This window comes from Pelodiscus sinensis, chromosome 7 (assembly GCF_049634645.1).
Source record: "Pelodiscus sinensis isolate JC-2024 chromosome 7, ASM4963464v1, whole genome shotgun sequence".
Classification (NCBI taxonomy): domain Eukaryota; kingdom Metazoa; phylum Chordata; order Testudines; family Trionychidae; genus Pelodiscus; species Pelodiscus sinensis.
In genome coordinates this window covers 45,925,029-45,947,536 of record NC_134717.1, presented here as the reverse complement: position 1 = coordinate 45,947,536, position 22,508 = coordinate 45,925,029, and the positions used below count along the sequence as shown (strand labels likewise).

Below are 22,508 nucleotides of genomic sequence, written 5' to 3'. Positions count from 1 at the left end.
GTATCCCTGGCATATCCTTTGGCCACCAGGGAGTTTGAGATTTTCATGTAAATGTCCACATTTCTTTCGCTGGAGCTCGGAGAGAATAGATTCCTCTCCCTACACCTCGATGAGATCCAAGAACTCCCGCATACTCCATGCTGGTGCTCTTTTGCGCACCTGGAAACTGGAGCACATGGGACTTAAAGTATTGGAAATCATGGAAGTATTAGAAGTCATGGTCATGTGTGCCACAGTGTGCTGCTCACTCTGAGGTGTGCTTGTGATGCTGGTCACACAGAAAATGAAATTCAAACTTTCCCCGGGGCTTTCCTGTTTACTTGGAGAGCATTAAAGGCATAAGTTCTGGCCAGAGTGGGATGCCTCCCAAAGGCCAACAGCCTCAACTTTCACCAGCGGTGTGTCTACACTGTCCTAAACTCAACCAGGCAAGGTTGGGATTAGTATTATTCCTCGTGAAATCAGGAGCAATTCACATCGACTTCATTGGCCCTTGAGGTTAACAAGACAAGCTTGGTAGTGTTGATACATCGTTTTAGAAAATCAACCATATGTGTCTAAATTCAGTGTAAACTCCTAGTATAGACCAGGCCTAAGAGCTCAATCTGTTTAGCTTATCAAAAAGGAGATTTAGGGGAGACTTGATTAATGCCTTTGGAAAAAAATACCAGTCTGTTTCACTGAACGGAGAAAGGTATAATCAGAACCAATGGCTTGAAGCTGAAATCAAATGAGAAACAAAGCATAATTTTTCTCTCTTTTTTTTTTAAACAAGAAGTATGATTAACCATTGGAACATTTTACTGAGGGAAGTGATGGATTCTCCATCTCTTGATATCTTCAGATCAGGACTGGATGCCATTCTGGAAAATATAACTTTTGTTCCACTAGAACAGTGTTTCCCGATTGGTGTTCTGCAGAACCCCATGTTTTTGCGAAGTGAAAATAAGGGTTCCGCAAGAAAATTCCATTAACATAAAATTTTATGATTAAAAATAATTAATATTTAAGAATTTATTAATTTTATTGAAAACAGTTTTCATTTGTGTTTGCCACAATAAGTGTCCCTTTAATGCCAGCTTAGCTGGAGAGTAGAGATGACGATGTCACTACTCAGTGCTGCGCGCAGTCAGTGGTACGATCACCTGTTATATACCAGACTGTTATTAGTGGTTCTTTCGAGTTTAAAAGGGTTCTGTGGCCAAATAAAATTGGGAAACACTGCACTAGAACATTGGGCTCAAAACAGGAGGGCTTGTGTTATATAGGAGGTCAGATTACATGATTTAATGGCACCTGTGGACCTAAAAAATTCCCACAAATCTACAAAAAACATCTTCCCTTCCTGGGCAAACTCTTCCCTTACCCAGCTCACTCCTGTTTCATTATCCAAACATCATCTGTCCTGGCAACTACACAATTCATTCTATGATTTTAAACCCTACATTCTGCATGTTGTTACTTGTTTGGATAAACTGAAAGATGGAACCAAAAAACACTCAAACTGGAAAGGACAAATCCAGATCCTCTGCTTTTGCAAGTAGATATAACTCCATTGAGGTCAATTTAGTTATATACGTTTGTACCAACGATGTAGACCTCTCACTCTACTGGACTGAAATTAGATTACACTTCATAAGTTAGTGCTTAATATTCTAGTCTGTGTTTTTTAGAGGGAAGTGTCAAAGCATATTGTATTATTTCTTTAGATTTCTATGAGCCTGAACAGAAAATGGTGCCTGAATTTGCTCTTGGGCACCTTTGACACGTTATCATGGTTTTGTGCTGTAGTGATGTTGCCTTATACATTATGAAGTAGTTCAACAAACAATAAAACCTTGAATATAAAGGGAAAGCCTTTTGTAAGTTATTTATTATACAATATATCACATGTACTAGTAATTCTATACTTCGATGATTTGCTCTTTTCTGAACACATACTGGATTAGTCTTTTCTTTGTACACCATACCTAAGCTGTAGTTTTTAATTAAATATCTTCTAGAATTCCCCCTACACACCTTTCCCAACACACAGGTGAAAGGGAATCTTTTACAAGACTAAGGCCAGGTATACATTATGGGAGAAAGTCCAACTAAGACTCTCTACTTCAGCTACATGACTTACTGCGGTGTCCCCACTGAGGGAGGTTGACGGGGGAAACTCTCCCCTCAACTTCCCTTACTCCTCATGGCCTGGTGGAGTACGAGGCCAATGGGGACACCATCAGCAGTTGATTTAGTAGGTCGTTACTAGACCAGCTAAATTGAACCACAGGAGATCGAATCTCTGGGCAAGTGAAGACAAGCCATAAGATCCTTAGAGAAAGAAGAGATGTCTCTTATCTAAGGAAAGCTCTTGTTTTCTTTATAGTGTTCTAATCTTCCTAAACACTAGATGGCAGTGCATACTGAATATGAAAATTATACTACAGCTAACTATCAAAATTAGATTCAGTTACTAAAAACATCATTGTATCTAAGGCTAGGAAGCAATACCTAAGTAAGATGTTAATATGTGAATGTAATCATATGTAACTGATGTTATAAAGTCTAGGGTTAGCTTAAAGTTCAGCCAAGTTCAACTGCAGATTTCACTCAGTTTGTATTTTCTGGAGGAACGATGGGCCTTCTGTTCCCCCTTATTTGACACATCTCTAACTATAACATTTTGGCTACGTCTACACTGGCATGATTTTCTGAAAATGCTTTTAACGGAAACGTTTTCTGTTAAAAGCATTTTCGGAAAAGCGCATCTAGATTGGCAGGACGCTTTTCCGGTAAAGCACATTTTCACGATCGGGGCTTTTTTGCGGAAAACACTACTGTGTTGTCTACACTGGCCCTTTTCCGGAAAAAGACTTTTGCCCAAATGGGAGCAGCATAGTTTTTCCGGAAAAGCACTGATGATTTTACATTAGATCGTCAGTGCTTTTCCGGAAATTCAAGTGGCCAGTGTAGACAGCTGGCAAGTTTTTCCGGAAAAGCAGCTGATTTTCCGGAATAACTTGCCAGTGTAGACACAGCCTTTTAGTATTATCTTCCTTTTCCAAAAGAGCAACAAACTGTTCCTTTTCATTCTGGCTGTAAAACATTTTCTAGAATCATAAGCTTTCCCAGTCCTTTAAAAAGTGCATTCTTATGGGGCCCACAAGGTCTAGAGTTTCACAAACTTAGCTTCTTTAGTCTGAGTGACTAAAGCCTGTATGTACTACGAGATAGTGGGAAAACAGGGTGAACACAGAGACTGTATTTTGAACTAAAATCTGATTTAGTGTCTTTGATGGCTCTAACAGCAGCTTGCATGCTTTGAGCAGCAGCACAGATAAATCTGTTGGCAGCACAAGTAAAAAGCCACAAAGTGCAGCCCCAAAAACACTTGCTAAAAGGAGAAGATTGAGATGTATCCATATGGAGCTTTTCCTCCATAAACCGAGTCTTGTGCAGCATCAGACCAAAGAATACATCTTTTTGTAAGAGACTATAATTTTAGCAGTGTTAAGAAACATAACCCAGCTTCTTGATTACAATGGTCAGCATCTCCTGTCTTAATGTAATCTCAGTAGCGTTAACTTTATTATTTTGTCATGATTTTACCATGATTCGGGGGGAAAAAACCCTTCTGTGTAGCAAAATGGGGCAGTTTACAGCATTAGAAACCTTTTAAAAATCTACAATGATTGTTAGCCATTTACCTTCTCTCTCTCTTTTTCATTACAGGGTCACAACATCTTTGCTAACTTGTCCTCCAAGGAATACAGTGACCTTATGCAGCTTCTAAAGCAGTCAATATTGGCAACGGATCTCACTCTATATTTTGAGTAAGTATTGGCATTTTTTATATTTGACAAATGAAAATCCAAAGAACATGAACTAATGACCCATGAAGCACCAATGCAGGGGAGAGGGGCTATGTAATATATGAAATGAGTGGTTAATTATGGTTGGAGATATTTAGCCTAATGCATATTTTAATACTTAAGCTAATAGAAGTGTCCCAGGCCTATATGTGTTTCATTTTGATATTCAGAAAAAGCCAAGGCACGTCCTGTCTCCAAACTTGAAACAATTGCAGAAGAAAGTCATAGCCCAGTCTTGTATTTCCTGCACATATGATTCCCAAGCAGACTTTCATGTGCAAAGAGTGCCGGATTGTTTCTATGGGCAAAAACTACAAAGAGACTACACATTTTTAGCCCTTTTGGAATTTCTAGTCATCTCCAGGCTCGCCAACAGGAATTCAGAGCCTCAGGACACCACAGTCAATGGGCTCCACTCCCTGAGAGAAAGCCGCAAGCCACCCCCTACCTGGAGAAACTCTGAGCACCACCCCTCAGTCAGAGGCCTGGCTGGTCATTCACAGCCCCAACTCGCACCTGCCCAGAAGTGCTCCTCCCACCCTCATTCCCCTCTTTGGCTCCCAGCCACCTCCTGCACTGCTCTGCCCCCCCCCCCACAGTGGTCCTGTGCCCAGCTCAGCCCCTCCCCCACCCTGCACCCGCTCTGAGCCCAGCGCAATGGGCTTCCCCTCTTTGCCTCCCAGCCACTCCCAGCCCAGCTGTACCCCCCAGCGGTCCTGTGGCCAGATCGGTTCCTACCCTCTCTGCCCTTCCAGCCACTGCAGCCCAGCTCCTCCTACTGTCCAGCCACCCCCCCCCAGCCAGCTCTGTCCCCCTCCCCGCCACCAGTCCTGTGACACCACTCGGCTCCTTTCTCCCAGCCATCCTTGCCTTCTTCTGCCACCCCACCCGCTCTTTTCCCTTCCCAGCCATACCCAGCCCAATTCCTCCACCCCCTACGGTCCTTGCACCCAGGAGTCCCCTGCTTGGCTCTTACCCCAGAGCTCTGCTCCCTCCTCCTCTTCCCAGCCTGGCTTTCCCCTCCTGCTCACTCACATGGTTACAAATTTGCAGCAATTACTGCCACAGCCGGGCCAGCTCTTCCCTCAGCTGCTGTCCCCACTCGACCAGCACTGTCCATCGGGGTGCAGCACCAGCCAAGAGGAGCTGCCTTGCAATCTACAGTGGGTGCTGGAACTTGGGAGCACGCCTATGTGCCCTACAGCCTACCCAGGCCATGTAAAAGTTTAAGTGGATCATGCATCACTGAAGGTGTCCAATAAATACAGTTACTTCATATTCCTTCTTATTTTTCCTATCTCACCTCCAAGTCAAAGTAACACCAGTTCTTTCATTTTTTTGGCACTGAAATTAGTTTAAAAAAACCACAGGAGATTCAAACTGAGTAAAGCAACGTGTAACTTGCATACAGAATCAATACATGCAATTGTTGGTATCTCAGGTTTACCTTTCCTGAGTATCACACCTCCTCCTCCAAAGTGTGCCAGTCAGAATCTCACTTGCTAGCAAACACCTGGGGAATTTACTGGGTGGAGTACAATAGTGAGTGCAATTATAGATCATCTCCTGTTCAGGCACAACACTAGACAATTCAATTCCTGAGGAATTTCAGTGCATTAGAAAATAGCTTGTTATCCATTAGCACCCCACTTTCACTCCATTTAATTATTGATTGTTGAGTGTGTATGAGAGGATATAGATTTTTCCTTCCTGATTATGAGTACTGATGGCTTGATGCCAAACCAAGTTTCCAAAGAACTTCAGGCAAAATCTTTTCCTCATATGGTCTGTTAATATACATTAAGATTGTGCCATACCATTGGGCACTGGTAGGAATGGAGCAAACAAAGCTTGCTCTGACTGCTTGTTGTGCTATTTCAGTACTGCATTAACACCTCGCTTCCTGCTAATAATGTCTCTCAGAGTGCATGGCTTTCTTTTCTCCCCCAGGGTAGCCTAGATCACCAAGAGACTTTTCAAAAACAAATTGAGACACCTGCCTCTCAAAACAAAATTAAACAATTTTGCTAAAGATTGCTTCAAAAAGGAATTACTTTAAGAAAAAGAACTACTTCTATTAAGTTGTCTGTGCAGATTGCTCCTGATTTTGATGGATAATAAGACAATGGAAATTGCCAGTGGCTTAGGACAGAGATGTTTGGGACCACAATGAGCGCTCTGTATGACCTCCATCGTCCTAGCACAAGTAGCTTAGTGCTCCAAAACTGGTTGGGTCACTGAAAAGGGGGTGTGAGCAGGTTGGCCGGGAGCAACAGTGAAGATACATTTTTCCACAGATCCTGAGCAGACTCCACAAGCAAGACTCCTGTGGTGTTCCTGGAAAAATATAAGGCTGCTCTCTCAGCAAGGACAGCCAGGAAAGGGCAGACAGTGGATGCTCCTCTCAGGAGAGGGAAGGGATAAATCCCCACATGGGCACAGTAGCCCTTCCACTTCCTGACACCAGAAGGGTATATCTGACTCATCAAGTTTCCTTTTGTATATCAACAGCACTGATGTCAAACAACGTGCAGTAACTGAGCTTCAAGAATATTCATTCCTAGTTTTTATTAATGACCTTGATGTGCTTAATAAGTCAGAATATTTTCAAGAAACTAAGGCACTGACTTGAATTTCTGCAAATAAAAAAGACCTCTTTTTACTCAATACTGTCACATTAACATGAACCCAGCTTTTGTGCCATGTGTGCTAATAAAACGACTCAAACTATTTGTACTATTCTGTGCTAATTGTACAATTTACTCTTAAGTGTGTTTGAAAACAACCACCGCATAAGCTTTCTGAAAGTATATGCCTTTAAAAGATAAGCTATGCAAACTGATTCTTTTGGGCAAGCACATTCTTGATTAAATTGACATAATTTTTAAGTTTCCTGTCTCTTACATGTCTTTGGGAGGAAAAAAAATCAGCATTGCAGTATTCTTGGATCTCCTCTGTACTGCTATTCATAAAGTTCTCTTAGCACTCAGGGAATTGGTTTGTGAAGCAGTAAAAATATGGATAGAGAAAGACTTTTATGCACTATACTTGAGGAAGTCCTATTTATAGGACTTTAACTAATTATCAAATAAACAGATTACCTGCAAGTGAAAAATCAGGCTTGATATGTGGAGATATGTTGATAAATTATCTCAATGTTTTAACAGATAATTTAAGGAATTTTAGCAGATACCTATTTCCTTGTATAAACAGTTGGCCTGAAAGGGTTGTTTAACAACAACAATTAGAAAGTTATTTACAAATTAACAGTGACATTTGGAAAATGGATTCCTGAGAGGACTGGATACAGTCCTCCATGGTTTAAAGCAAGAGTTGCTATGGATGAGGGAGAAATAGTCATCCCTCACATACACAGACTCATAGAAATGCTCTCGACAAAAGTTACTCTGGAATACCTTCTCTTTCTAGAGGGCTTGTCTACACTACGGAGAATATCTAGGCTGCCGCAGTCAAACTTCTGGGGTTCAAATTAGCAAGTTTAGTGAAAACCTGCTAATTTGAACTGAAAGGGATCCCCCATCAGTGCCAGTCTTCCAGTTCCCCACAAGGAGCAAAGGTGCGTTTAAGATACTCCGACTACGTAGCTGGAGTTGTGGATCTTAAGTGGACTTTCCCTTTTAGTGTAGACCAGGCCTCTGTGATTCTGGCCACATTATTTATCAGCTTCCTCTTTTGTAGATCTAGTAGATGAATTTTTTAAAACTGGACTCAGCTATACCGGAGTCAGACAATTCTCTCTTGTACAACAAGGATCTCAACCACTAATATTAGTGCAGGTTGAACCTCTCTAGTCCGGCACTCTCTGGTCCAACATGATTTTAGTTAGCCGGATGTCCATTTATCCTGGGAGTGGCCAAGTTTCCTGCAGTCCCATAAAGTTTGTTTACAGCCACCAGTCCTGGTTCTCAGAGTTCTGTGCTGTTGTTTAGTTTTAAGAACCCAGAAAGTAGTGGAAGTGTTAGTAATGCTGCTAGACAATACTGACCTTTCGTGGTTTAGAAAATTCTCTGGTTTGGCACCGGTCAGGTTCCAAGGGTGCCGGACTAGAGAGATTCAATTTATAAATAAACTCATTGCCAGCCTATTATGTTCTTGAGTCTGCAGTGAACTCCAGCTAATATATGTATGTAACTTTAATCTGCTGAAAACATCTTGGTACAGGCAGTCCCCGAGTTACGTACAAGATAGGGACTGTAGGTTTGTTCTTAAGTTGAATTTGTATGTAAGTCGGAACTGGCGTCCAGATTCAGCCGCTGCTGAAACTGACCAGCGGCTGACAACTGGCCATGGCTGTCCCGCTGCCGGCATCCTCCAAGGCTTTGCTCCCCATCTCCCTTGTCTGCTGGGGGGGCTTCCCCCCCAGCAGACCAGGGAGACGTGGAACAGCTTTTCTCGCCCCGGAGGACATGGGCGGCGGGACCACAGCGCATCTGGGCGTCCCACCGCTCGCGTCCTCCAGGGCGAGAAAAGCCCTGTTCGTAACTGCAGATCCGACATAAGTCGGATCCGCGTAACTCGGGGACTGCCTGTACAATGCCTTTTTTTTCTGTAATATATGCTAAAACACTATATGTTATGAACCTGCCAATGAAAATGTTGCCTATTGGGCACTTACTGCTTTTTGTATTGTTTACCTGCTTATGGCAAAGTCCTACGGTTCTTACTCAGGCAGAACTCTCCTATCACTTAGGATTTTAACTGAAAGCAGATTCCTTCTACCAGTGGACAATTGACCAAGGTTAATTTTATGCATAACATTTCAGTGAAAATTTTCAGAAATTCAGAAATTTTTGTTATTCAAAGAAATAATTAACTATCATCAGATAACAGTCAAATACAGACGTTTTCTCAAGCACACTGTGTCTGTTATGGCTGTGAATAAATAGAATTTCATTTATTTTAGAGTCCTAAAAATGACTTTTAGTTTTTATTTATGAAAAAAAAAAAGGAAAAAAGGTTGTCTTGTTTCTCTTCAGCCTACTGGTATCCTAGCCCAACATGAACTAGATCAAAAAGTTTCAAAGGTTTTTTTTTTTTTTTTTTTTTGCCTTATCAGTGGTAGATGAGATTTTGAATGCAAGCTCCTATTTAAACCCCAATCCTTCATAGGAGACCACTGTGCAATGTAATAACCTACGTAGGTAGTCTTAAGGATCCAGGGCTGCAATAAGATCTGGACAGGCAGCATACCTGTAAGAATGCAATGCAAAGACACAGCAAGGACACGTTGTATCCAAACAGAAAAGATTATAGAACTGATCCCATATTTTATGAATTCCTCAAGAGAGGAAATTGTTACTGACAACAGGCAACAGAACTGAAAAAATACAACTATAAGTTCTCTTTCTTACAACTCATGACAGTAGTGTCATATATGTACCAAAAGGAAAAGATACAGGCCCAACTTGTCATGATAGTTTCTGAGAGTCACTGAAATGATGTCCTGAGCCACTGGATTGTAGAGCTTTTTTATATATTGTCAGCTGTATCTTTCAGCATTGATATATCAATAAATGTTTCTCTTCAGCCCCACGAGTGGATTACAAAATAATTGAAAATTACATTTACTTTGAACACTCTTGACTGTCACTTGCATAGCTTTTTAAAAAAAAAAACCCATAAAAGTAGTCTTCATGGATATCATGTTTAAGTACATTAAGGCAGCATTAAATTGTTTCCTCATAAGTGCTACTGGACCATTTGTTGCTTTTTACAGAATTAGCCTTTTGATACTAGAATAAATGTGGGGATTCCATGTTTCCTCTGCCTATATTCCAATGGAGCTAGGAATTTTTTTCCTAGAATTAAAACAGCTCAATTACTCAGAAGCATGTGATTTACCAAAAATACCTTGAATCACCGATATTTTATTTTGCTGCTTCATACATTTTTTATTTGAGATCTCACAATGTTCAAGGTGGGCATGGGAAGCCACCTTTTCTTCTGAACTGTCAGTTTGTTGCTTCGATACTATGTATTGCCTAGGAACCACAAATGTGGAAAACTCATTGCACATTAGGAAAAACTTCCTAACTGTCCAGGTAGTTAAAAACTGGAATAAGTTGCCTAGGGAGGTTGTGGAATCTCTATCTCAGGAGATATTTAAGAGTAGGTTAGATAGACATCTCTCAGGGATGGTCTAGATGGTGCTTGGTCCTGCCGTAAGGGCAGGGCACTAGACTTGATGACCTCTCGATGTCCCTTCCAGTTCTAGGATTCCAGTTGCTAGGATTCTTTAACCGGAAATTCAAGAATTATCAAATTTTGCTTTACTGATATTTTTCTAGTAAGACATTGGCAAGGAAATGTGTATTAAATAGAAAAATGTAGAAGTCCACCAGCTCTGGCTGTGCTCACAACAAATGTTTAGCTGCCAGTGATCAGCTTATGATTAGACTGATTTAAGGTCTATACACCAGCTACTCCAGGCCATTAAAATTTTCATCATTCCAGTGTTTATTCCCACAGGGACGGCTATGCCATCATGCCATGAATCTATGTGAAATAAATTAATTTTGTTTTCTGCTTGTGTGACTTTGCATTGTATTAGCAACTTTTGTAAAATGCAGCCCCCTTGTATCATATTTCATAAAACACAGAGAATGTATGTCATCTTATCCACTGCTTCATTAGTGTGCTAACGACCTCCACATTAAATAAGGGGGTGGGGTGGAAATTATGTAATGTCAGTAGAAAAATTCTGTAATTTGCCACATGGTAGTGAGATGTGTTTGTTATTACATTGTAATCAATCAATAGAAAGAGTTTAATTATTTATGTATTTAATTCTGTTCTTCTAGATTCCGTGGCCAGAAAGGACCATTCTGATCATTTAGTCTGACCTCCTATATAGTACAGGAGATAAAACTGCCCCAAAATAATTCCTAGAATTTTAGGGAAAAAATCCAGTTGATTTAAAAATTGTTGGTGATGGAGACTCTATCACCACGATCCTTCTTGCAACTGTAGTTGATTACCTTCACTGTTAAAAATGTACACCTTATTTCCAGTCTGAATTTGTCTTACTTCAACTTCTACCCATTGGATTGTGTATTCTCTTTATGCTAGATTGAAGAGCCCACTATTAAATATATTTTTCCTGCTGTAGGTACTTTAAGACTATACTCAACTCACTCCTCAATCATCTCTTTGTTAAAAAATAAACTGAGCTCATATCCCACTCATATGTTATTAAAGAACCAGCCGTTATGCCTTAGAATTCTAGTTGCTGTTATACAATTGATACCTGAATCGCCTTTAAATTCAGATGACTTTATCAACACAATAGAGGCTAAGTGCTCGGAACATTTATGATAGGCCCCTATATGCCCCATTTAAAATTGTATTCATTTACAGCAAATAATGTATTCTAGGGTGGGCAACACCAAGTGTACGAAATTTGAATTGAATGTGAAATTGTGTGATCACATATTCAGACTGCTCTTTCAAATTAATATACTGATGTATTTATCTGAATGTGCAATTAGTGCAGAAGTGGGTGGATTTCTGTGATGGGTGAAATGGTCACTGTTTATAAAGTTCAGTCTAACTAGGGCTAGGCCTTCATATAAGACCCTCTAAGCTCCATTATGGTAGTACTCTAATACACTTTTGGTTGATACAAAAGGCTTCATTGTAAGGCTGTTAGCATGTACTCGTTTTCATGATTAACTGATAAGGCCAAGGCTTATTGGTTAATCCTAACTGTTGCATGCATCCCCCAATGAGAAGGGAGAGAGCAGGGGGAGGCAGGAGCCAGTGCATGTGGGAAGCCGGCTCCCATGGAGTCAGTTGCCCCCCCCCCCCCCCACTGCTTCCCAAAGCATGGGGAGTGGAAAGGGGGCAGGTGAGAGCTGGGGCACATGGGAAGCTGAAATTCATTGGCTCCCTGTGTATACCAACTCCCAGGGAGCCGCCTGGCCCCCACACTGCTGCCTCTCTATCAGAGACAGCAGGGGAGGGGGCAGGTAGGAGCACAAATACATGATTTTTAACATCCCTACTCCACTGTAGGACTGGCACTCAGGACACATCTACACAGCATTTTGGAGTGAGCCTCAGGCTAGAAGTAGCTGAACAGAAAGCACTGTGAAAGTGTGGCTGGAGCTAGGGCTTGAGCTGTGAAGCATGTTGAGAGGGAGTGGGCTTCAAAGCCTGAGCTGCAACTTCAACATACATTCTAGACTGCTGTTTTTAGATCTCTAGTATGAGACTTCTAGCCTGAAGCTCGCTCCAAAATGCTGTGTAGACATACTTGTGGGGAGTTCTAAGCTCTGACTCTAATCTGCTGTGTGATCTTGAAGAAGATCTGTGCTTCTGTTTCTCCTGTGCCCCTGTCTGAAATACAGACAGAAGATTCTTGGGGACAAGGACTCTTTTTTCAATATGTGTTTGTATGGTGCCTGGAACAACTCATTATAGTGTACCCAGCTGAAATATAGACAGACTGTCATAAGTCAAGAATGTTAGTGAGAAGGCTCCAAGTCAGCCTTAACATAGTTGGATCCATTAAACTGCGTATCTATCATTTTCCCCGGCAAATGATCCTTATGTTTTAGATTTAAAAGACATAGTGTGGGGGTTTTTTATTATTATTTTAAAATGTAAGAACAAGAATTCATAAACAAAATATTTCCATAGCAGGAAAATTGTAGTTCAATAGACAAAAACCAAAAACATTGAACTGATGGTATTTCATGGGCCTTTCTGGGGGAGGATGCAAACATAATGGGTAATCTTCTTTCTTGAACCAGAGGTGGCAATACTGGTCAACTTCAGTGAAAAGTTAAAAGATGCAGGTGAGGGTAGGGGTAGCCCTAGACTTGGGCTGTCTACATGGGAGCGAAAAGGTATTTACAGGGCCATTAGCTTAGGGAGGACAGCTGTTTGGAAGTTTCTAGCAGTTGAATCTTGACCTGGCACCTCACATGAGCTGTCTTTATCCTCAAGCTAGTTTATCATAATACAAGCAGGAAGTAAGCTCATCTACACTGCATTAACACAACTGTGGCTGTCCTGCACCCTGGGCTCCTAGCTATAACATTGCAGCATAGATATTCAGTTTCAGGCTCAAGTCGTGGCTCTGAACTCCCACACCATGCAATTTTATAGTTTCAAGCCCAAGTCAGCTGACACAGGCCAGCCACAGGTGTTTTATTGCAGTGTAGACATACCTAGTGACCCAAGTTTATTTTGCACTGGCATGTTTTCATGGACAGACTGTGTAGCATCTCTTCTTGGGTTAATACCCAACCACTATGTAATATCAAGATGGAATGTCAATTTGGATGGTCTTTCTTTCACTATATCCCCCCCTCAGTCTCGGGGAACAAAGCAGAGTGTTTTAGTGATTAGTGCATATCACTAACTCAATACGTGACCTGGACAAGCCATTAAACCTTTCTAAACCTCAGCTGGAAACAATATTTACCTATCTTTCTGAAGCCCTTTAATATCCTCACATGAAAGGCAAAGTATCATCACCATTTAATATATATTCTATGGGCACATGGTCTTATTGGCTATGTGTTGGTAAGGGCAAAACATTTCATCCATTCATAAAAACTGAGAATTAAGGTGCCACTTAGTTTTGTTGCAGGTACTGTATATAGCTCTTATCAGATGGCTCTGATGTTGTTGCTTGGCAGTCATTAGGCATATTCCAAAATAAAAATGGTTCATTTAAATGGCTTCTTAACTCAACATTTTCTAACATTAAGGCAGTAGGTATTGTGATCTTGTGTTCTCACAAAAACTTTCTTTGTATCACAACATAGCTCCAGGTCTAGGAGTTTGTTTTTTTCTTACATGTGTGTTTTGTTGCAGGAGAAGGACTGAGTTTTTTGAACTTGTTAATAAAGGCAATTACAATTGGAATGTCAAAAGCCATCGAGAAATATTTCGGTGAGTCATTCTTTTGCTTTTCTATTACTTTGGGAGATAACCACAATGTATTTAAGGAGGTCAATGTCAGGAACACAAATATAGTTTGCAGTGATATTGGAAATCTTGTTTTAAAATAACAAAGTGCTTTGTAATTATTACCAGATATAGTGCTTGATTGTAGCTGTAAAAGCACAGAACTTGATAGGGGAAGAAGGGCTCCTAACCACTTCTATTTAAATCTACTTCTGTCAGAGCCCAGTCCCAAAACTCAGCAGGGAAGGAGTGATCATGGGTCCATCTCACCCTGCTCCTCCTTCCCTCCCTCATCTTTCTTCTCCCAGCCCCATTAGATATTTTATTTCCTTTTGCTCAATTTTAAAGAGCAAAAAGCTTGAGAAGTTCTCAAGATAAAACACCCTCCACATTTTGATTGATCCTCCACATCAACCTGTACCCAGTGACCCCTTTTCCCTCTCCCTCTTCTTCTGGCTGAATTTCTCTCCTACTGCTTCTCAATTAGGAGCTGCAAATGCATTGCACTCAATTTGCCCCTAAGAACTGCCAACTGGTGAAAGATTTGAGACATGAGTAGGGATATTAGGTATCGATTAATTTAATAATTATGTTACTGCATCAAATCTTAGGGTTACATGATTATTCGATAATCCCCAGGAGAGGGGCTGGCAGCCAGTGCATTCCTGGCCCCACTCCTGGGTAGCCCCCTGCCAGTCCACACTGCTGACTTGGTATCAAAGGTAACAGCAGCCCCTGTCCATGAGAAACCGGAGTTCCCCACGGTCAGAGGCTGTGCTGGTATTCACGGTGCAGCCTCTTTCCATGGTGGGCTCAGGCCTGCTGTGGACAGAGGCAGCAGCACAGGAGGGGCCAGTAAGTCAGTAAGTGTATTGACTCCTGCCTCCCCCCCTCCACACACACACACACACACACACACACCTCTCTCTGTGTGAGGCAGCAGTGCAGGGGAGCAAGTAGCTCCAAAGAAGTCAATAAGCCCAGACAGCTGGCTTGAAAGCCAGATTCCTGCATATATCAGTTCCTGCCTGCTCCCCTCAACTTCTGTGCTGCTGTCCCTTTATCAGATGCAGCAGCGTTGGGGGTGTGCAGGCAGCTCCATGGGATCCAGTGCTTGTGTGGAGCCATCTTAAAAACCTCTGTTACAGCATCAAGGTTCGGGGAGGGGGGGGAAGAGTGCATGTACTTATTACGTTTAACCGATAAACTCTGGCTTACCGGTTAATCATTTAAACAAATATATGCTAAAATCCCTACCTTTCTACAGTTGAATAGTTCTTGTTAATGAACAGTGAAACAGTGTAGCCCTTATAAATCTTATTTCTTTTATTGCAGCTGAGTAGCAGAAATTGCTGAAACAGTGTCTGGAATGCCTCTCATGATTACAAGTTCTCTTGCTAGATCAATCACTTATTAGTGGACAAATAGATTGATCCAGTTTGCATGATTATATAACAACTCCATTACTTACATCCTGGTAAAGAACATGCTGCATTATATGATATAATTATCATTAGTTAGAAGCAAAATTAGTGATTTGTCTATATTGATACATGTTTCTTTTCTAGCATAATACATTTTCCATTTTATGCATTATCTATGTGATATTAGACTTCCTAGGTATAATGTGGATAATAAAACTATGCTGATGATTAAGATTTCAGACAGTGCTGCTGTTCTTTCCAGAGGCAAAAGGTGCTAATTCTGACTTTTTATTTATGCATTCAGGGCAGATTTGTTTAGAAATACAATAAAGGTTTATTCAGCTTGTATTGTTCATTTCTGTTATTCAGATCAATGCTAATGACAGCCTGTGACCTCGGAGCTGTGACCAAACCGTGGGAGATTTCAAGACAGGCAAGTCATGATTAATAGCAGGGCTGGGACGAGGCAGTATTGGTAGGACAATATTCCCAGGGACCTGACTTACAAAGGAGCAAAACTGCAGTCAATTTATAGCAGTATTAATGCACTTAAAAAAATAGTAAAGTGTTTCTGCAAGGCATGGTTTATTGCACAGTCTTTTCCTTTGCTTGATGCTCTTGATCAATATTTAGATATACAAAGAGTTATTTTTTATATCTTCTCCTCATCCATTCCCCTTTTAACTCCAGTCCAAAAAAGGGACCTTTTCCAAAAAACACTCACCACCTTGCAAACATTTGTTTTTTTCCTTTTGGTAAACCCAAAGTTACCTTTTCCAATATACATAATTCTATAACCCAGTGACAATAGCACAATTTGCCCTAAATATGGAATACCAACAGGTACTGACAGTTGATTCACATGTCTGAATAGATCTAGAATATGCCTTTTTAGCATAAAGAAATCTAATTATCTCAGCTGTGGTTTAATATTTCAAGATGTAGTTCCCTATACAGAAGAACAAATTTGCATTGCAGAGTGGGGCTCTGAAAAGGTGTATAATACCTAGGCACTCACTAACATTTCGGGTTTGGTGGGACATATCACTGTAGTATGAGAAGGTTCTGTATCTGGAAGTTTCTCCAACAGCAGGATAAAAGTTTCAGCTCTCAGTCCCACCTCAGCCATGGCTACAGCTTGTGACATTCCTCAGTCCCCCTCACCCCATTAGCCTTTCCATTTCCTATGGTATCAGAAAAGTCAGTTAGAATCTGATTAGCACTTCTTGAATGAGTTTTAGGCTATGGGATATCAGTACTGAAATCCAGGATCCCGTTTTTTTTCCTTAGGACTTCCAAAGGCTAAACTTTCCCTTGTAGCCCAACATGTATTTTGTATTAAAAACTCAGTCTCCTAGCATTAAGCACATCTGATTGAGTTTCCCAAGATAAAAGTAAATAGAGACACTAGTGGTGGACACAGAATGGAAACTCTGTTAACCTTCAACCAAGGGACAAGCAAATACTGGCCTGCTGGCCAGATCCGGTTCCCCAGGATTCGCCCCTGGTGAGCCGCTGCTGCTATATTTACCTGCACCGCTGTAGGTACAGGTGATTGCAGCTCCCATTGGCTGTGAATTGCCATTCCCAACCAATGGAAGCTATGGGAAGTGGTGTCCCAGTCCACACTGCTTCCCGCAGCTTCCATTGGCTGGAAACAGCAATCCGCAGCCAACAGGAGCTGCAATTGCCCATACCTGCGGAGGCGCAGATAAATATAGCAGTGCCAGAGGCTAACGCTGGTGAATCACTGTCATTTTTATTGCTCATCCCTGCCTCAGCCTCATCTGAAGGAGGAGTCCTGAGAAGGGAGAGAACAAAAGATACATAAATGGAAAGGACTAAGGAATAAGTGCTAAGGGTAAACATTCCAAAGGATTAGGAAAGGTACCAGACATACAAAAGGAGATAGAAATGGAATGTCGAAGACAGCAGGAGGAAAGGAGACAAGTACACATTGATTATTCATGTAGAAGATACTTGGAAAGATCATAATTGCCGTTAGGCTGTTAAATTATTCTAATGCAAGGTGTATTAATCCGTTATTTTATTCACATTATGGGGCTCCATACAGAAAAAGTCATTCCAAACTGCAGTAAAATTCTCCAGGTAATTAGTCTTAGCTTAGCTGATGATTTTAAATCATTTTATAATTTCAGTTCACATGCTTTCAATTTTTGTGACTCATTTTTAAGTTATAGCAAATGTAAGCGCTGATGATTATTGACAGCCTCTGCAAGGGTATGTCTACACTACCCCGCTAGTTCGAACTAGCGGGGTAATGTATGCATACCGAACTTGCTAATGAAGCCCGGGATTTGAATTTCCCGGGCTTCATTAGCATAAAGCCGGCGCCGCCATTTTTAAAAGCCGGCTAGTGCGAACCCTGTGCCGCGCGGCTACACGCGGCACGGGGTTCGCACTAGCCGGCTTTTAAAAATGGCGGCGCCGGCTTTATGCTAATGAAGCCCGGGAAATTCAAATCCCGGGCTTCATTAGCAAGTTCGGTATGCATACATTACCCTGCTAGTTCGAACTAGCGGGGTAGTGTAGACATACCCCAAGTGACTGCATAGCAATCTTGCATTTCAATGCTAGAGCAGGAAATTTAGAGTTATCCTGGGGTACAAAGTCTATCCTTAGTTTACCATATTGTGTCTTGGTATTGCATATGATTTGGCTTTTTATCAGAAAAGCAAGTAACACAACAGGATAAGTTAACAGAATGCGAGTTTGAATTTTCAAGCCTTTTCTTATTTAGAAACATACCTTTATTTCAGGATATATGTCTAAACTACATCTCTCTTTCAACAGAGGGATGCAAATTAGACACTTCGAAATTGCAAATGAACCCGGGATTTGAATTTCCCTTGCTTCATTTGCATAATAGCGTCATGGCATTTAAAAAAACGCTATTTTGAAAGTGAAACCGTGGTTCTTCCATAAAGAAAAGCCTTTTTCGAAAGATCCTGTACTCCTCAAAAAATGAGGTTTACAGGATCTTTCAAAAAAGGCTTTTCTTTTCGAAAGAACCACGTCTAGACCACGGTTTCACTTTCGAAATGTTATTTGAAAAAATGCCGTGATGTGATTATGGAAATGAAGCACAGGAAATTCAAATCCCGACTTCATTTGCAATTTCAGAATGTCTAATTTACATCCTTCTTTCGAAAGAGGGATAAGTCTAGACATAGCCTCTGTAGCTCTGTGTGTGTGTGCACGCGCATGACAGCAAGTACGTTTAGTTAAAACTGTTTATACTAGTGTCACTTGCTGTCTGGGCTTTCCTGGTTTCTTTAGGCTTTGATTATTTTCAAAAAATAATTTTTCTGAATACTGCATCCTGTTCCTAGTAACACATACCATTGTCAAAAATGAAGGCTGCTTCATGGAGTCTGGCAAAAGAATATAATATAGTTCTAAAAGACAATGCCGCCATTCTTACTTTTAATCAAATATGACAATTTTAATCTGTGTTCACCTTTAGATGCTTAAGAGCTACAGTAATTAGAGTGGTATAGGATACATATAGTACAGAAGAACAATACTGGGTGAAAAAGAGCCTTAGGATTTCACGTTAACACAGAACTTATCGATCAGATTTGTTTCTCCAACAACTGACAGTTTTCTTAAGCATCGGTAGCAGCACCCAAAGGGTTCATGTACACTTTAAAATTATCTTTGTAAAAAGATTTTTGTATGTCTCCTGGATCTAATAATGATCTATTCTTCTCTCAAATGCATAAGTTACATACAGCTCCAATAGGACTGGTCATTGACAGGCATCAAAAGGACTTGAGAATGTGTTTTTTTTAATGTGTTTACAGAGATATAGATACAATTATATCTACAGTGTCCCTTGACTGAGCCCCAATCTCAGCAAGATACTAAAGCATATCCTTTGCTCTAGGAACATGAATGGGACTGCCCATGAATTTATAGTTCAGCACATGCTTAAGGCAAGGTACTTAAACAATAAATATGTAATTCTTACAGATAGCTAACATGAACTTTAACCTTTAGTGTGATTATATTTTAGGCAGCTGAATTGGTAACCAGTGAGTTCTTTGAACAAGGAGACAGAGAGAGATCTGAACTCAAACTCACTCCTTCAGTAAGTTTTTATCACTTTTGAATCAGCTACCTGTGTGTGGAGGAGGAAAACTGTTTTCTGGTCATTGTCTTAATTCAGAGAAGCAAATGGGTTTTATAAGAAGGAATATGTAACATATGGATAGCCTAGCACTGGATTCTGGTAGTGAAATCTAAAGTCCATTGAAGTTAGTGAAAAGAGGCCTCCCAATTACTTCAACGGTCTTTGAATCAAGTCCTTTCTCCTTATGCGCTGAACATATCCCAAGGTTTATATGGTCTACTCATTATACAACAGCATTGAGTATAATACCCAAGATGCAATAGTTACATTATTAGAAAGCATAATTGTTTTGTTTGTGTTACAGTAAGAAATTTCTGACATCAGTTTTGTGATGCATCCCTATACCCTCTAAGGAATCATTTCTTTTGTATGCCTACAAGTAACCTTACCTCCATCATTGTAGGGTTATATGGGATGGCTTCTACACCGTAATACAGATCAACATAAAACATGTGGAAAGGTATAAAGTGCTAAAGGAAACTGCAAAGAGGAAAAGTGACCTCCAAAAACCCTATTACACAAAGAGGACCTTCCCACTTAAGTATCTTAAAAGCAGACTCATGAGGAAAGGAAGACAGGGCTTCTAAGAAGTTCAAGTTGAAGCCATTCAAGAATAAAATAGAGATTCATCATTTTAAACTACATATAATTCTGCATACAGCGGATACTTCAAGAAAGTGATACAGCCTACTCATATGAGTTGCTGTTTTGATGTTGCAGTGTGGTAAGCACTCACTGAACCAGATTCCTAGCTTGTATAAATCGGCATGACTCTACTGAGGTCAATAGAGTTGCAGTAATCTATATCCACTGAAGATCTGACTCAGTGACTTTCAGTTACTGTAAGATGACTCAGGATGGCTTACAACTTTCTGCACTGAGCTAGAGAGCCTGAGAAGATAATGAAGTTCTCTGTGTATGCCCTCTCATGTACATAAGTAAAAAAAGTAGCTATAATACCGTGGATTAGCACTTAATCAGACATAGCACTAACAATGCTGGTGCCTTGTACCAAATTTAGCCTGCAATAACTGAAAGTACCATTCCATATAATATGTATTGGTGTTTTTCACATAATGCATGTAGAAATTAAAGTGTGTTCCTCACACTAATGAAGTCCCAGTGTAACAGACTTTTAAAACACATTCTGTTATATTCAACTAGAAGGGCACTCTAATTACTTGGAGTGTTTCTAGAAAATACCCTAGCATAAACAATCTGAAAAATGAATTCATGCCACAAATCTGCATTTGTCAGATCAGGAATATGGAAACTCCTTAATACAGTAGTTCCCACGTCGCTGAAGCAGCAGGGTGGGGTGTATGAGTAGGGTTATAGGCCTATGTGCAGGGAGCTGCTGAGGATTTTGGGAAAGCTCTATGCAGCAACATTAGAAAGAAGGAAAGTGGGTTGTGCTATTGTGCACATCCTCAGGGCTCTCCCCTCCTACCCCCAATACAGTGATGACACTGCAGCTGGGGCACCTACTCCAGCCAGTAAAAGGGGGTAGTGCCCACATTATGGATCTACCTCTGCTCCAATGCCTTAAAGAAAAATTCTACCCCTCCTCTTTACACCATAGCATTCCCTAGTGTCCAGACAAATTACCTGGGCTGGAGAATGGGTTCACATTTGAGCCAATGTGAACTAATGAGAGTTTATTAAAAACATGAAATTTTTAAAAAATAAAATGAAGTTAAATAAAACCTGATGTTAAATTGAAGCACAAGCTTATTAAAGACTGAACTTACTGCATCTAATAAAAAAAAGTGTAATATTTAACTACTTATGTTAAACTACCTTGTATTTAGCTCTGACACTTTTAGTACCTTTCCTAGACCTGAAAAGCTCTGTGTAGCTCAAAAGCTTCTTTCTCTCTCACCAACAGAAGCTGGCCCAATAAAAGATATTCTCTCACTCATAGTATGTCTCTAATAGCTTGGGGCCAACAGGACTACAACAACACTGCAAATATCTATTAGAAGTCTATTAAAATTAAATACAAACAATATTAAGTAGTACATGCATGCTGCCAACTTTCTTTAATAGTCAGACTATTTGACTGGTGGAAGTCACTGGCTAAACAGCTGAATCAGAGTTTCTTTAACAGCTAAACCAGCTTTTGACAGCAGTAGCCTCTTCTGCAGGTGCAGAGAGAATAGATTCTTTCTTTAGCTCAGTTTGTTCAACATATTCAGTTCCATGACTAGTTCATTCAAAGAAACCAATTGAGAGTTCAGAGGGCTGGGGAGGGAGCAGCAGGAAAGCTTATTTTCCTCTTCCAATTTATTAATAAAAACTAGGTGTGAGGGGACAGATGAATTCTAAAATTCTAAACCATATGGTGACCAGAAATAATCACATCAGTTCATTAGCTACCCACAATACTTCCTTTGTTTAGGGAATCGGATTTAAAGCAAAACATGCTTTGATATTTTTTTCTTGTGTATCCAGAACTTAAGGTAGGTTTGTTCAATTAAAAAACTTAAACTGCTTTCTTTATGCATTTTTTATTGCATTTGAATTTCCAAGCAAATACAGCTTGACAAAAATCACAAGTAAAAACTAAATCTGGTAAATAAATTCATCATTTTCTAACATGATAAATATGGAGAAATTAAACAACTGACTAAGAGCAAATTAAGCTATATAATTGCATTAATAAGTATATATACTTATATTCCTCATTAGCAAAAATATACACCACATTTATTGTGAAGGCTATATTTAGTTGTATCAATTAAAGCACATTGATTTATCAACTAACAATATTCAACCTTTCTTTAGTAAAAGAATTAAAAAATAGAAATGCAGGAGAATTAAAATTATTTAAATCAAAGTTACCTCCTGACTGATTTAAATCATTATTAAAATCTGTGTTTTCATCTGCTTTGATTTAAATCAATCCATCTTGGAACCAATGGTGGAGTATATAAAGTGTAAAGTCTGAGGGATAAGGACCAAAATCAGAGTGTTACAATTTGAATAATGAGAGTTTTTAAAAAGCAACAGTAGCAGTCACTGAAATGTTTAATGACTCAGCCTTATCACAGGTTACTTAAAGGAAATAAATATGTGGATACTGCTAGTGAATCTAGAGAAGCTAGCTGGTCAGGAAGACAAAGTGGTATC

The 22,508-nt window shown here is 40.2% G+C and overlaps 1 protein-coding gene across 1 annotated transcript in view; it reads left to right on the top strand.

Moving 5' to 3' along the window:
• PDE11A (phosphodiesterase 11A) overlaps positions 1–22,508 on the top strand; it is a 233,381-nt gene that overhangs the window by 181,624 nt on the left and 29,249 nt on the right. The window contains exons 15-18 of the mRNA XM_075933714.1: positions 3,718–3,818; positions 13,704–13,781; positions 15,590–15,657; positions 19,264–19,334. Of these exons, the coding sequence (XP_075789829.1) occupies positions 3,718–3,818; positions 13,704–13,781; positions 15,590–15,657; positions 19,264–19,334 (318 nt within the window). The remainder of the gene's footprint in view (positions 1–3,717; positions 3,819–13,703; positions 13,782–15,589; positions 15,658–19,263; positions 19,335–22,508) is intronic.